At 52.3% G+C, this 12,523-nt stretch overlaps 1 protein-coding gene across 3 annotated transcripts in view; it reads right to left on the bottom strand.

The window, feature by feature from the left end:
• Window positions 1–12,523, bottom strand: part of LOC106570585 (rap guanine nucleotide exchange factor 5) — a 101,333-nt gene that overhangs the window by 63,083 nt on the left and 25,727 nt on the right. For all 3 annotated transcript variants that reach the window (XM_045694949.1, XM_045694951.1, XM_045694950.1), the window contains exons 3-8: window positions 12,338–12,444; window positions 11,313–11,434; window positions 9,366–9,528; window positions 5,898–5,982; window positions 5,732–5,780; window positions 5,532–5,608 (exon numbers count right to left, since the gene is read on the bottom strand). In XM_045694949.1, the coding sequence (XP_045550905.1) occupies window positions 5,532–5,608; window positions 5,732–5,780; window positions 5,898–5,982; window positions 9,366–9,528; window positions 11,313–11,434; window positions 12,338–12,444 (603 nt within the window). The remainder of the gene's footprint in view (window positions 1–5,531; window positions 5,609–5,731; window positions 5,781–5,897; window positions 5,983–9,365; window positions 9,529–11,312; window positions 11,435–12,337; window positions 12,445–12,523) is intronic.

The raw sequence follows: 12,523 nt of genomic DNA, 5'->3' as shown, positions 1-12,523 counted from the left end.
TGCTCTTCTCTCCCCTGTTCTCCCTCTTCCTCTCCCTGCTCTTCTCCCCTGTTCTTCTCCCTCTTCCTGCTCTTCTCCCCTGTTCTACTCCCTCTTCCACTTCCTGCTCTCCTCCCTGTTCTACTCCCTCTTCCACTTCCTGCTCTTCTCCCCTGTTCTCTCCCTCTTCCTCTCCCTGCTCTTCTCCCTGTTCTCTCCCTCTCCCTGCTCTTCTCCCTGTTCTACTCCCTCTTCCTCTCCCTGCTCTTCTCCCCTGTTCTACCCCTCTTCCACTTCCTGCTCTTCTCCCCTGTTCTACTCCCTCTTCCTGCTCTTCTCCCCTGTTCTACCCCCCTCTTCCTGCTCTTCTCCCCTGTTCTCCCTCTTCCTCTCCCTGCCCTTCTCCCTGTTCTCTCCTCTTCCACTTCCTGCTCTTCTCCCCTGTTCTACTCCCTCTTCCTGCTCTTCTCCCCTGTTCTACTCCCTCTTCCTCTCCCTGCCCTTCTCCCCTGTTCTACTCCCTCTTCCACTTCCTGCTCTTCTCCCCGTGCTACTCCCTCTTCCTCTCCCTGCCCTTCTCCCCTGTTCTACTCCCTCTTCCACTTCCTGCTCTTCTCCCCTGTTCTACTCCCTCTCCCTGCTCTTCTCCCCTGTTCTACTCCCTCTTCCTCTCCCTGCTCTTCTCCCCTGTTCTACTCCCTCTTCCACTTCCTGCTCTTCTCCCCTGTTCTACTCCCTCTTCCTCTCCCTGCTCTTCTCCCCTGTTCTACTCCCTCTTCCACTTCCTGCTCTTCTCCCCTGTTCTACTCCCTCTTCCTGCTCTTCTCCCCTGTTCTACTCCCTCTTCCTCTCCCTGCTCTTCTCCCCTGTTCTACTCCCTCTTCCTCTCCCTGCCCTTCTCCCCTGTTCTACTCCCTCTTCCACTTCCTGCTCTTCTCCCCTGTTCTACTCCCTCTTCCTGCTCTTCTCCCCTGTTCTACTCCCTCTTCCTGCTCTTCTCCCCTGTTCTACTCCCTCTTCCTCTCCCTGCCCTTCTCCCCTGTTCTACTCCCTCTTCCTCTTCCTGCTCTTCTCCCCTGTTCTACTCCCTCTTCCTGCTCTTCTCCCCTGTTCTCCTCCCTCTTCCTCTCCCTGCTCTTCTCCCCTGTTCTCTCCCTCTTCCTCTTCCTGCTCTTCTCCCCTGTTCTCCCTCTTCCTGCTCTTCTCCCCTGTTCTACTCCCTCTTCCTCTCCCTGCCCTTCTCCCCTGTTCTACTCCCTCTTCCTCTTCCTGCTCTTCTCCCCTGTTCTACTCCCTCTTCCTGCTCTTCTCCTGTTCTCTCCCTCTTCCTCTCCCTGCTCTTCTCCCCTGTTCTCCCCTCTTCCTGCTCTTCTCCCCTGTTCTACTCCCTCTTCCTCTCCCTGCCCTTCTCCCCTGTTCTACTCTCCTCTTCCACTTCCTGCTCTTCTCCCCTGTTCTACTCCCTCTTCCTGCTCTTCTCCCCTGTTCTACTCCCTCTTCCTCTCCCTGCCCTTCTCCCCTGTTCTACTCCCTCTTCCACTTCCTGCTCTTCTCCCCTGTTCTACTCCCTCTTCCTCTCATTTACGTCATTTACTACGTCATTTAGCAGACGCTCTTATCCAGAGAGACTTACAAATTGGTGCATTCACCTTATGATATCCAGTGGAACAACCACTTTACAATAGTACATCTATATCCTATCCCAGGTATTCCTTAAAGAGGTGGCGTTTCAGGTGTCTACGGAAGGTGGTGATTGACTCCGCTGTCCTGGCGTCGTGAGGGAACTTGTTCCACCATTGGGGTGCCAGAGTAGCGAACAGTTTTGACTGGGCTGAGCGGGAACTGTGCTTCCTCAGAGGTAGGGGGGCCAGCAGGTCAGAGGTGGATGAACGCAGTGCCCTTGTTTGGGTGTAGGGACTGATCAGAGCCTGAAGGTACGGAGGTGCCGTTCCCCTCACAGCGCCGTAGCCAAGCACCTGCTCTTCTCCCCTGTTCTACTCCCTCTTCCTCTTCCTGCTCTTCTCCCCTGTTCTACTCCCTCTTCCACTTCCTGCTCTTCTCCCCTGTTCTACTCCCTCTCCCTGCTCTTCTCCCCTGTTCTACTCCCTCTTCCTCTCCCTGCTCTTCTCCCCTGTTCTACTCCCTCTTCCTCTCCCTGCTCTTCTCCCCTGTTCTACTCCCTCTTCCTCTTCCTGCTCTTCTCCCCTGTTCTACTCCCTCTTCCTCTCCCTGCTCTTCTCTCCTGTTCTACTCCCTCTTCCACTTCCTGCTCTTCTCCCCTGTTCTACTCCCTCTTCCTCTCCCTGCTCTTCTCCCCTGTTCTACTCCCTCTTCCTCTCCCTGCTCTTCTCCCCTGTTCTACTCCCTCTTCCTGCTCTTCTCCCCTGTTCTACTCCCTCTTCCTCTCCCTGCTCTTCTCCCCTGTCCTACTCCCTCTTCCTCTTCCTGCTCTTCTCCCCTGTTCTACTCCCTCTTCCTCTCCCTGCTCTTCTCCCCTGTTCTACTCCCTCTTCCTCTCCCTGCTCTTCTCCCCTGTTCTACTCCTCTTCCTCTCCCTGCTCTTCTCCCCTGTTCTACTCCCTCTTCCTGCTCTTCTCCCCTGTTCTACTCCCTCTTCCACTTCCTGCTCTCCTCCCCTGTTCTACTCCCTCTTCCACTTCCTGCTCTTCTCCCCTGTTCTACTCCCTCTTCCTCTCCCTGCTCTTCTCCCCTGTTCTACTCCCTCTCCCTGCTCTTCTCCCCTGTTCTACTCCCTCTTCCTCTCCCTGCTCTTCTCCCCTGTTCTACTCCCTCTTCCACTTCCTGCTCTTCTCCCTGTTCTACTCCCTCTTCCTGCTCTTCTCCCTGTTCTCCCTCTTCCTGCTCTTCTCCCCTGTTCTACTCCCTCTTCCTCTCCCTGCCCTTCTCCCCTGTTCTACTCCCTCTTCCACTTCCTGCTCTTCTCCCCTGTTCTACTCCCTCTCCCTGCTCTTCTCCCCTGTTCTACTCCCTCTTCCTCTCCCTGCCCTTCTCCCCTGTTCTACTCCCTCTTCCACTTCCTGCTCTTCTCCCCGTGCTACTCCCTCTTCCTCTCCCTGCCCTTCTCCCCTGTTCTACTCCCTCTTCCCTTCCTGCTCTTCTCCCCTGTTCTCTCCCTCTCCCTGCTCTTCTCCCCTGTTCTATCCCTCTTCCTCTCCCTGCTCTTCTCCCCTGTTCTTCCCTCTTCCACTTCCTGCTCTTCTCCCCTGTTCTACCCCTCTTCCTCTCCCTGCTCTTCTCCCCTGTTCTCTCCCTCTTCCACTTCCTGCTCTTCTCCCCTGTTCTACTCCTCTTCCTGCTCTTCTCCCCTGTTCTACTCCCTCTTCCTCTCCTGCTCTTCTCCCCTGTTCTCCCCTCTTCCTCTCCCTGCCCTTCTCCCCTGTTCTACTCCCTCTTCCACTTCCTGCTCTTCTCCCCTGTTCTACTCCCTCTTCCTGCTCTTCTCCCCTGTTCTACTCCCTCTTCCTGCTCTTCTCCCCTGTTCTACTCCCTCTTCCTCTCCCTGCCCTTCTCCCCTGTTCTACTCCCTCTTCCTCTTCCTGCTCTTCTCCCCTGTTCTACTCCCTCTTCCTGCTCTTCTCCCCTGTTCTACTCCCTCTTCCTCTCCCTGCTCTTCTCCCCTGTTCTACTCCCTCTTCCTCTTCCTGCTCTTCTCCCTGTTCTACTCCCCTCTTCCTGCTCTTCTCCCCTGTTCTCCCCTCTTCCTCTCCCTGCCCTTCTCCCCTGTTCTACTCCCTCTTCCTCTTCCTGCTCTTCTCCCCTGTTCTACTCCCTCTTCCTGCTCTTCTCCCCTGTTCTACTCCCTCTTCCTCTCCCTGCTCTTCTCCCCTGTTCTACTCCCTCTTCCTGCTCTTCTCCCCTGTTCTACTCCCTCTTCCTCTCCCTGCCCTTCTCCCCTGTTCTACTCCCTCTTCCACTTCCTGCTCTTCTCCCCTGTTCTACTCCCTCTTCCTGCTCTTCTCCCCTGTTCTACTCCCTCTTCCTCTCCCTGCCCTTCTCCCCTGTTCTACTCCCTCTTCCACTTCCTGCTCTTCTCCCCTGTTCTACTCCCTCTTCCTCTCATTTACGTCATTTACATTTACGTCATTTAGCAGACGCTCTTATCCAGAGAGACTTACAAATTGGTGCATTCACCTTATGATATCCAGTGGAACAACCACTTTACAATAGTACATCTATATCCTATCCCAGGTATTCCTTAAAGAGGTGGGGTTTCAGGTGTCTACGGAAGGTGGTGATTGACTCCGCTGTCCTGGCGTCGTGAGGGAACTTGTTCCACCATTGGGGTGCCAGAGTAGCGAACAGTTTTGACTGGGCTGAGCGGGAACTGTGCTTCCTCAGAGGTAGGGGGCCAGCAGGTCAGAGGTGGATGAACGCAGTGCCCTTGTTTGGGTGTAGGGACTGATCAGAGCCTGAAGGTACGGAGGTGCCGTTCCCCTCACAGCGCCGTAGCCAAGCACCTGCTCTTCTCCCCTGTTCTACTCCCTCTTCCTCTTCCTGCTCTTCTCCCCTGTTCTACTCCCTCTTCCACTTCCTGCTCTTCTCCCCTGTTCTACTCCCTCTCCCTGCTCTTCTCCCCTGTTCTACTCCCTCTTCCTCTCCCTGCTCTTCTCCCCTGTTCTACTCCCTCTTCCTCTCCCTGCTCTTCTCCCCTGTTCTACTCCCTCTTCCTCTTCCTGCTCTTCTCCCCTGTTCTACTCCCTCTTCCACTTCCTGCTCTTCTCCCCTGTTCTACTCCCTCTTCCACTTCCTGCCCTTCTCCCCGTTCTACTCCCTCTTCCTCTCCCTGCCCTTCTCCCCTGTTCTACTCCCTCTTCCTCTCCCTGCTCTTCTCCCCTGTTCTACTCCCTCTTCCTGCTCTTCTCCCCTGTTCTACTCCCTCTTCCACTTCCTGCTCTTCTCCCCTGTTCTACTCCCTCTTCCACTTCCTGCTCTTCTCCCCGTTCTACTCCCTCTTCCTCTCCCTGCCCTTCTCCCCTGTTCTACTCCCTCTTCCTGCTCTTCTCCCCTGTTCTACTCCCTCTTCCTGCTCTTCTCCCCTGTTCTACTCCCTCTTCCTCTCCCTGCCCTTCTCCCCTGTTCTACTCCCTCTTCCTGCTCTTCTCCCCTGTTCTACTCCCTCTTCCTGCTCTTCTCCCCTGTTCTACTCCCTCTTCCTCTCCCTGCTCTTCTCCCCTGTTCTACTCCCTCTTCCTGCTCTTCTCCCCTGTTCTACTCCCTCTTCCTCTCCCTGCCCTTCTCCCCTGTTCTACTCCCTCTTCCTCTCCCTGCCCTTCTCCCCTGTTCTACTCCCTCTTCCTGCTCTTCTCCCCTGTTCTACTCCCTCTTCCTGCTCTTCTCCCCTGTTCTACTCCCTCTTCCTCTCCCTGCCCTTCTCCCCTGTTCTACTCCCTCTTCCTGCTCTTCTCCCCTGTTCTACTCCCTCTTCCTCTCCCTGCTCTTCTCCCCTGTTCTACTCCCTCTTCCTCTCCCTGCTCTTCTCCCCTGTTCTACTCTCTCTTCCTCTCCTGCGTTAGTGTGTGTGAGTGTCCTACCGTGGTGTTCTCGTCGCTGGGTGTGGGTGTCTCTCGGGGGATGGCGTCTGGTGACTCTGGGCCACCCTGCTCTGCCACTACAACCATGTTAGATTGACAGCTGTCAGGACAAAGCCACAACTAAAACAAATATTTTATTTGCTGAAAGTAAAGGAACTCTTACAGTGGCACAAACACACATAATACAGTAATACACTCACTGGCTTTGCGAGCCTTGCGGGCGAGAGCAACAGCCAACTCATTCTGCACCTGCAGAGACAGAACATACACAATCAGTATGGCAGCTCATTTCAGACACACACACACACACACACACACACACACACACACACACACACACACACACACACACACACACAAACTAACCGTGGAGGTGAGCCTATCTAATGCTTTCATCTGGAGAAAGCTGTCCCCACAGATATCTCTGTTTCCCTCTGAGTCCTCCTCAGACCTAAAACACAAACACACACCATTAGTTTTCCAGTCTTCTCTTCATGTCTCTCTACTGGTCTCTACTGCTCTCTACTGCTCTCTACTGGTCTCAACTGGTCTTAACTGGTCTCTACTGCTCTCTATTGCTCTCTACTGGTCTCTATTGCTCTCTGCTGGTCTCTACTGCTCTCTACTGGTCTCTACTGCTCTCTACTGGTCTCTACTGCTCTCTACTGCTCTCTACTGGTCTCTACTGCTCTCTACTGCTCTCTACTGCTCTCTATTGGTCTCTACTGGTCTCTACTGCTCTCTACTGCTCTCAACTGCTCTCTACTGTCTCAACTGCTCTCTACTGGTCTCTACTGGTCTCTACTGGTCTCTACTTCATCTACTGATCTCTACTGTATCTACTGGTCTCTACTGTCTTTACTGTCTCTACTGCTTCTACTGGTCTCTCTGCTGGTGTCTCTACTGGTCTCTACTAGTCTCTCTGCTGGGTGTCTCTACTGGTCTCTACTGGTCTCTGCTCTCCACAGGTCTCTACTGGTCTCTGCTCTCTACTGGTCTCTACTGGTCTCTACTGGTCTCTACTGGTCTCTATTGGTCTCTACTGCTCTCAACTGGTCTCTACTGTCTCTACTGGTCTCTACTGTCTCTACTGGTCTCTACTGTCTCTACTGTCTCAACTGCATCTACTGATCTCTACTGTATCTACTGGTCTCTACTGGTCTCTACTGTCTCAACTGCATCTACTGATCTCTACTGTATCTACTGGTCTCTACTGGTCTCTACTGTCTTTACTGTCTCTACTGCTTCTACTGGTCTTTCTGTTGGGTCTCTCTGCTGGGTGTCTCTACTGGTCTCTGCTCTCTACTGGTCTCTACTGGTCTCTACTGGTCTCTACTGCTCTCTGCTCTCCACTGGTCTCTACTGGTGTCTCTGCTGGGTGTCTCTACTGGTCTCTCTGCTGGGTGTCTCTACTGGTCTCTCTGCTGGTCTCTGCTGGTCTCTCTGCTGGTCTCTACTGCACAAGACTGCTTGTCTTTTTGTCTTCCTAAAACAGGAAACAGCACCTCGTTCTCCCTCTTCTCTCTTTCTCTCTCTCCCTCCCTGCCTCTGTGTGTGTGTGCGCCATGTGTGTGTGCGCCATGTGCGCGACATGCCTATGTGTGTGTATAAACAGCACAGTGTTTTAGGGTAAACTAATCTCAGTGCCCTCAGGCCTCTGATGTAATGTGTTTGTTTATCTCTCTCACTGTAACACACACACACACACACACACACACACACACACCTTCCCAGACTAATTTGTATATAATTTGAATTTTATCTCTGGCTTCAGTGCAATGGTTGCAGAGGAGGAAGTGTGTGTGTGTATCTGTGTGTGTGAGAGTGATCTGATAAACCATGATGGATGCAGTAACAGGACAGGTAGTGATAGCATCACACTCTCTCTTTCTTTTCCTCCCTCTATCCCTCCCTCCCACAATTTCTACTTCCTGACTACACAGAAGAGGACAAGGCGAGGGGGGAGAGGAAGGGGGGGAGGGGGAGAGGAGGAGGGAGGGGAAGAGAGGAAGGGGGAGAGGGGGAGGGGAGGGGGAGAGGAGGAGGGAGGGGAAGAGAGGAAGGGGAGGAGAGGAAGGGGAGGGAGGAAGGGGGGAGGAGAGGAAGGGGAGGACGGGGAGGAGGGGAGGAAGGGGAGGAGAGGATGGGGGAGGAGAGGATGGGGAGGCGAGGAAGGGGGAGGGGACGAGAGGAAGGGGAGGAGAGGAAGGGGGAGGAGAGGAGAGGAAGGGGGAGGAGGAGAGGAGAGGAAGGTGGAGGAGAGGAGAGGAAGGGGGAGGAGAGGAAGGGGAGGATGGGGAGGGGAGGAAGGAGAGGAAGGTGAGGACGGGGGAGGAGAGGAAGGGGAGGAGGGGAGAGGAAGGGGGAGGAGAGGAAGGGAGGAGGGGAGGAGAGGAGGAGGAGAGGAGGAGAGGAAGGGGAGGAAGGGGAGGAGGGAGAGGAAGGGAGGGAGGAAGGGGAGGAGAGGAAGGGGAGGAGGGAGGGGAGGAGGGGAGGACGGGGAGAGGAAGGGGGAGGAGAGGAAGGGGAGGAGAGGGGAGAGGAAGGGGGAGGAGAGGAAGGGGAGGAGGGGAGGGGAGAGGAAGGGGAGGAGAGGAAGGGGAGGACGGGGAGAGGAAGGAGGAGGAGAGGAAGGGGAGGAAGGGGGAGGAGAGGAAGGGGAGGACGGGGAGAGGAAGGGGGAGGAGAAGGGGGGGCCTAGGGATCTATCGCTCCTCCTCTGTCTTTGTCCCTTCCTCTTCTCCCTCCCCTCCCCTTCCTCTTCTCCCCTCCCCTTCCGCTTCTCCCCTCCCCTTCCTCTCCTCCCCTCCCCTTCCTCTTCTCCCCTCCCCTTCCGCTTCTCCCCTCCCCTCCCCTTCCTCTCCTCCCCTCCCCTTCCTCTTCTCCCCTCCCCTTCCTCTCCTCCCCTTCCGCTTCTCCCCTCCCCTTCCTCTTCTCCCCTCCCCTCCCCTTCCGCTTCCTCTCCTCCCCTCCCCTTCCTCCCCTCCCCTCCCCTTCCTCTTCTCCCCTCCCCTTCCTCTCCTCCCCTCCCCTTCCTCTTCTCCCCTCCCCTCCCCTTCCTCTCCTCCCCTCCCCTTCCTCCCCTCCCTCCCCTTCCTCTTCTCCCCCTCCCCTTCCGCTTCTCCCCTTCCTCCCCTCCCTCCCCCTTCCTCTCCTCCCCTCCCCTTCCTCTCCTCCCCTTCCTCTTCTCCCCTCCCCTTCCTCTTCTCCCCTCCCCTTCCTCTCCTCCCCCCGCCCTTCCTCTTCTCCCCTCCCCTTCCTCTCCTCCCCTTCCGCTTCTCTCTCATCAGAAGTGATCAACTCTCTCCCTTTCCCTCTGTCCCCTCTTTCTCCCGTTCTCTCTCCTCTCCCCCTCTTCTCTTACTCTTTATCCTCCCCCTCTCTCTCTCCTCTCCCCCATTCTGTCCTCTCTCCTCTCTCTAAGTGACAGATTGAGTTCAGCAGCAGGCTCAGTTGGAATGCCACACAGACCAGTTAGAATTCAATCGGAGGGAACAGGAATTCTGTGTGACACTCAGAACACCGGTATGCTTCCTCAATACGCTCCCAGCTCCCGCTATGAGAGAGAAGGTCGATTAGACAGTGTGTGTGTGTGTGTGTGTGTGTGTGTGTGTGTGTGTGTGTGTGTGTGTGTGTGTGTGTGTGTGTGTGTGTGTGTGTGTGTGTGTCAATGCCAGACTAAGGGATTAACAGTATGTGGAGAGATTAGAGATGAATCTTGTCAGTTGGAACACAGATTCTGCTCATGTTCGTGTGTCTGTGATCATGTGTGATGGTCATGTAAGACCCAGGCAACACTGGGTCACGTTAACACACACAAACACACACAATTACCCAGTTCTGAACTGGACGTATGGGACAAGCTGTAGGAGAAGTCTAACAGCCTCTGGCCACGCCTCTTTCTCCAGGCCACTGAACTCGCAGGCTGCAGACTCACACTCCTCAAAGCTGAACTGGTAGTAGGAGTTAGAGTCCCCGAACACCACGCGCTGATCCACTGAAACACACACACACACACACACACACACAGGTAAGACTGGTCCACTGAAACACACACACAGATAAGACTGGTCCACTGAAACACACACACACACACACACACACACACACACACACACACACACACACACACAGGTAAGACTGGTCCACTGAAACACACACACACACAGATAAGACTGGTCCACTGAAACACACACACACACACACACACACACACAGGTAAGACTGGTCCACTGAAACACACACACACACAGATAAGACTGGTCCACTGAAACACACACACACAGGTAAGACTGGTCCACTGAAACACACACACACACACACACACACACACACACACACACACACACACACACACACACACACACACACACACACACACACACACACACACACACACACAGGTCCACTGAAACACACACAGATAGACTCTGATGACATGGCAAGGTAAAACAGTCAGGCAGCTGAATCTGGGAAGGCGAACATTACGTACTGTATAAGAATGCGTGTGTGTGTTTGTGTGCGTGTCAGGGGAGAACGACTGCCCCCTATGATTGAAGCCACAGCAGTTCAAGGCCGACCGAGGTACTGCAGGCGATGTTAGCAGAAATCAGGGTAGAATACCCCATTATAGTGAATAGAAAAATAGCAATCTTATCTTAAACCCATAACCATGTGTGTGAGGTGTATACTTAAGATTCAAAGTAGATTTGTTTAAGACTACATTGTGACCCTGATTTAGCCCACTGCAGTAAAAGTTTATACAATTTAATTTGGCTTCAATGCACTATTGAGTCTTCACATAGGAATTTACATTTTTAAATTTTAGTCATTTAGCAGACGCTCTTATCCAGAGCGACTTACAGTAGTGAATGCATACATTTAATTTTATTTTTGTTATTTTTTTTGTACTGGCCCTCCGTGGGAATCGAACCCACAACGCTGGTGTTGCACACACCATGCTGGCGTTGCAAACACCATGCTCTACCAACTGAGCCACAGGGAATGAATGGTATCATGTGATCGATGGCTTTGTCCATTCATATATACAGTCCCTGGCGTAGCTAACACCCAACCCCCAGAGGTGGAGCCCCCCAGATAGCATATGAACACGCCATAAGCCATTAATTATCGATTTTTTAAATACAGGAAATTTGCTTAAAATCTGCACAATTTTCACCCAGCACATGGCAAAATGTGTAGAATAGCAGAAAATTAGCTCAGGGATTCTTGTCCGGCAGGGAAAACTTTTTTTTATAGCTGAAAATGTTGATTTTGTTGCCTTATTTGAGCTTATTTGAATTTACATTTAGGGTAAATTTATCTGGAAAATATTTTGTTTTGGGCAATTTTCGAAATACAATATTATTAATTTCAATGTTGGCGCTATGCCTGGAAATGTCCTTGTCTGAAGCAAAGGATCCACAAATTAAACTCTGCAACAACATACACAATCCAATTAGTTGCATTTCCTGAAAAAACTAAACATGTGGTTGTTCCTTTACATGCTGTGATAGCTGACACTTTGGTCTATCAAAATATATACTTAAAAATTGTGTTAATATTAAGATAAATATTTGTGGGAAAAAAGTTGAGATTGTCTCATCTTTCAAGAATCCCTGAGCTCTAAAAACAACAACATTTTCTCTCAGCCTTATGGCAAATTGTGTCAAATAGCATGAGATTAGCTATAAAACTGAAAATGTTTCTGTCTGCCCCAGGCCAAAAAGATATAATTCCCACCCTGCACGAAACTGCGCTACGTCACCGGTGTGTACTCACCAGACAGCAGGATGCCCAGCTCCAGTAAGACTTGCCAGACGCGCACGGCCATGCTCCGACAGCGCACGTACACACACTGCTCACACAGCCACTGAACCAGGTCTACACCCACGTAGCTACGCCTGGAAACACACAGCATCAACACACACACATGAACACACACATCCATGTGTCCTTAGATGGCAATTAGTGTTCAGCAGGGCACTCTGTTGGAATGGATCACTCAGCGATGGATGCCGTATGTCACCATGGCAACGTCAGGTTAAAATAAAGTTCTATATTTTTCACATAACCGTGCCAACCCGAACCGTACTGTGCTGTGCTGGCTTTAAGATTTTCCTTTCAGAATTGTCAGCATGGTTCCAGGCTTCCAGCAACTGTGAAGTGAACTCAAGCACCCGAGTATAGAGCGTTGCCATGGTGACGCCCAGAAACCTGCACCAGGCTACAACGGCGGACAGACATTTTCAGTTTTAGAACTAGACATAATTCAACGGCAACAACAACACACATACACTCAAAGAAGGGATTGGATTAAGCTGGCCCGGGTTTAACCGGCTCACGTGACCAGGCGAAGCCAGTGAGTGAAGAGTGCCTTTCTCAAATGGAAAGTAATTTGCGCCGCTCTGTCATGTTGTCAACAAGGCAATATGGCGTATCGTTGAGAAATATACAACATCTCTTTTTTCCATAAAATATATCTTCGATATTCATTGGAAATGCAGATGAAGCATTTTTATAAAAAGCAATCACTTTTGCATATCAAAACACAGAATCCTACTCATTACTCCACGTGCTGAACCTACGCCACTTTTGTTTCGAGCCAACTTTGCCGTCGGCCCGAATGGGTCACCCGGCTCACGTCTGGGAGGCAGACCGGTTCCAAAACTAATGCAATTACTTCTCAACCGGTGCAAAGTCCGCTAGCTTAATCAAATCTCCTCATAAACTCTCTCTCTCTCTCTGATTTTCGCACTCTCTCTCTCAGATTTACACACAAAGTTAACAAACACACACAGAGTTACCTTATGATCCTGGCGAGGTGAATCTTGTCTTTAGCAGGGTATGGACCATGAGACAGGAACGCATTCCTCACCGCACGCCCTGCACACGGGAAACTCTGGGAGCAGGACTGACACAAACACCAGTCAAATAAGACATAAACTCAGCAAAAAAAGAAAAGTCCACTTTTCAGGACCCTGTCTCTCAAA

Source organism: Salmo salar, chromosome ssa14, assembly GCF_905237065.1.
Source record: "Salmo salar chromosome ssa14, Ssal_v3.1, whole genome shotgun sequence".
Taxonomy (NCBI): domain Eukaryota; kingdom Metazoa; phylum Chordata; class Actinopteri; order Salmoniformes; family Salmonidae; genus Salmo; species Salmo salar.
This window is presented reverse-complemented; position numbering and strand designations above follow the sequence as displayed.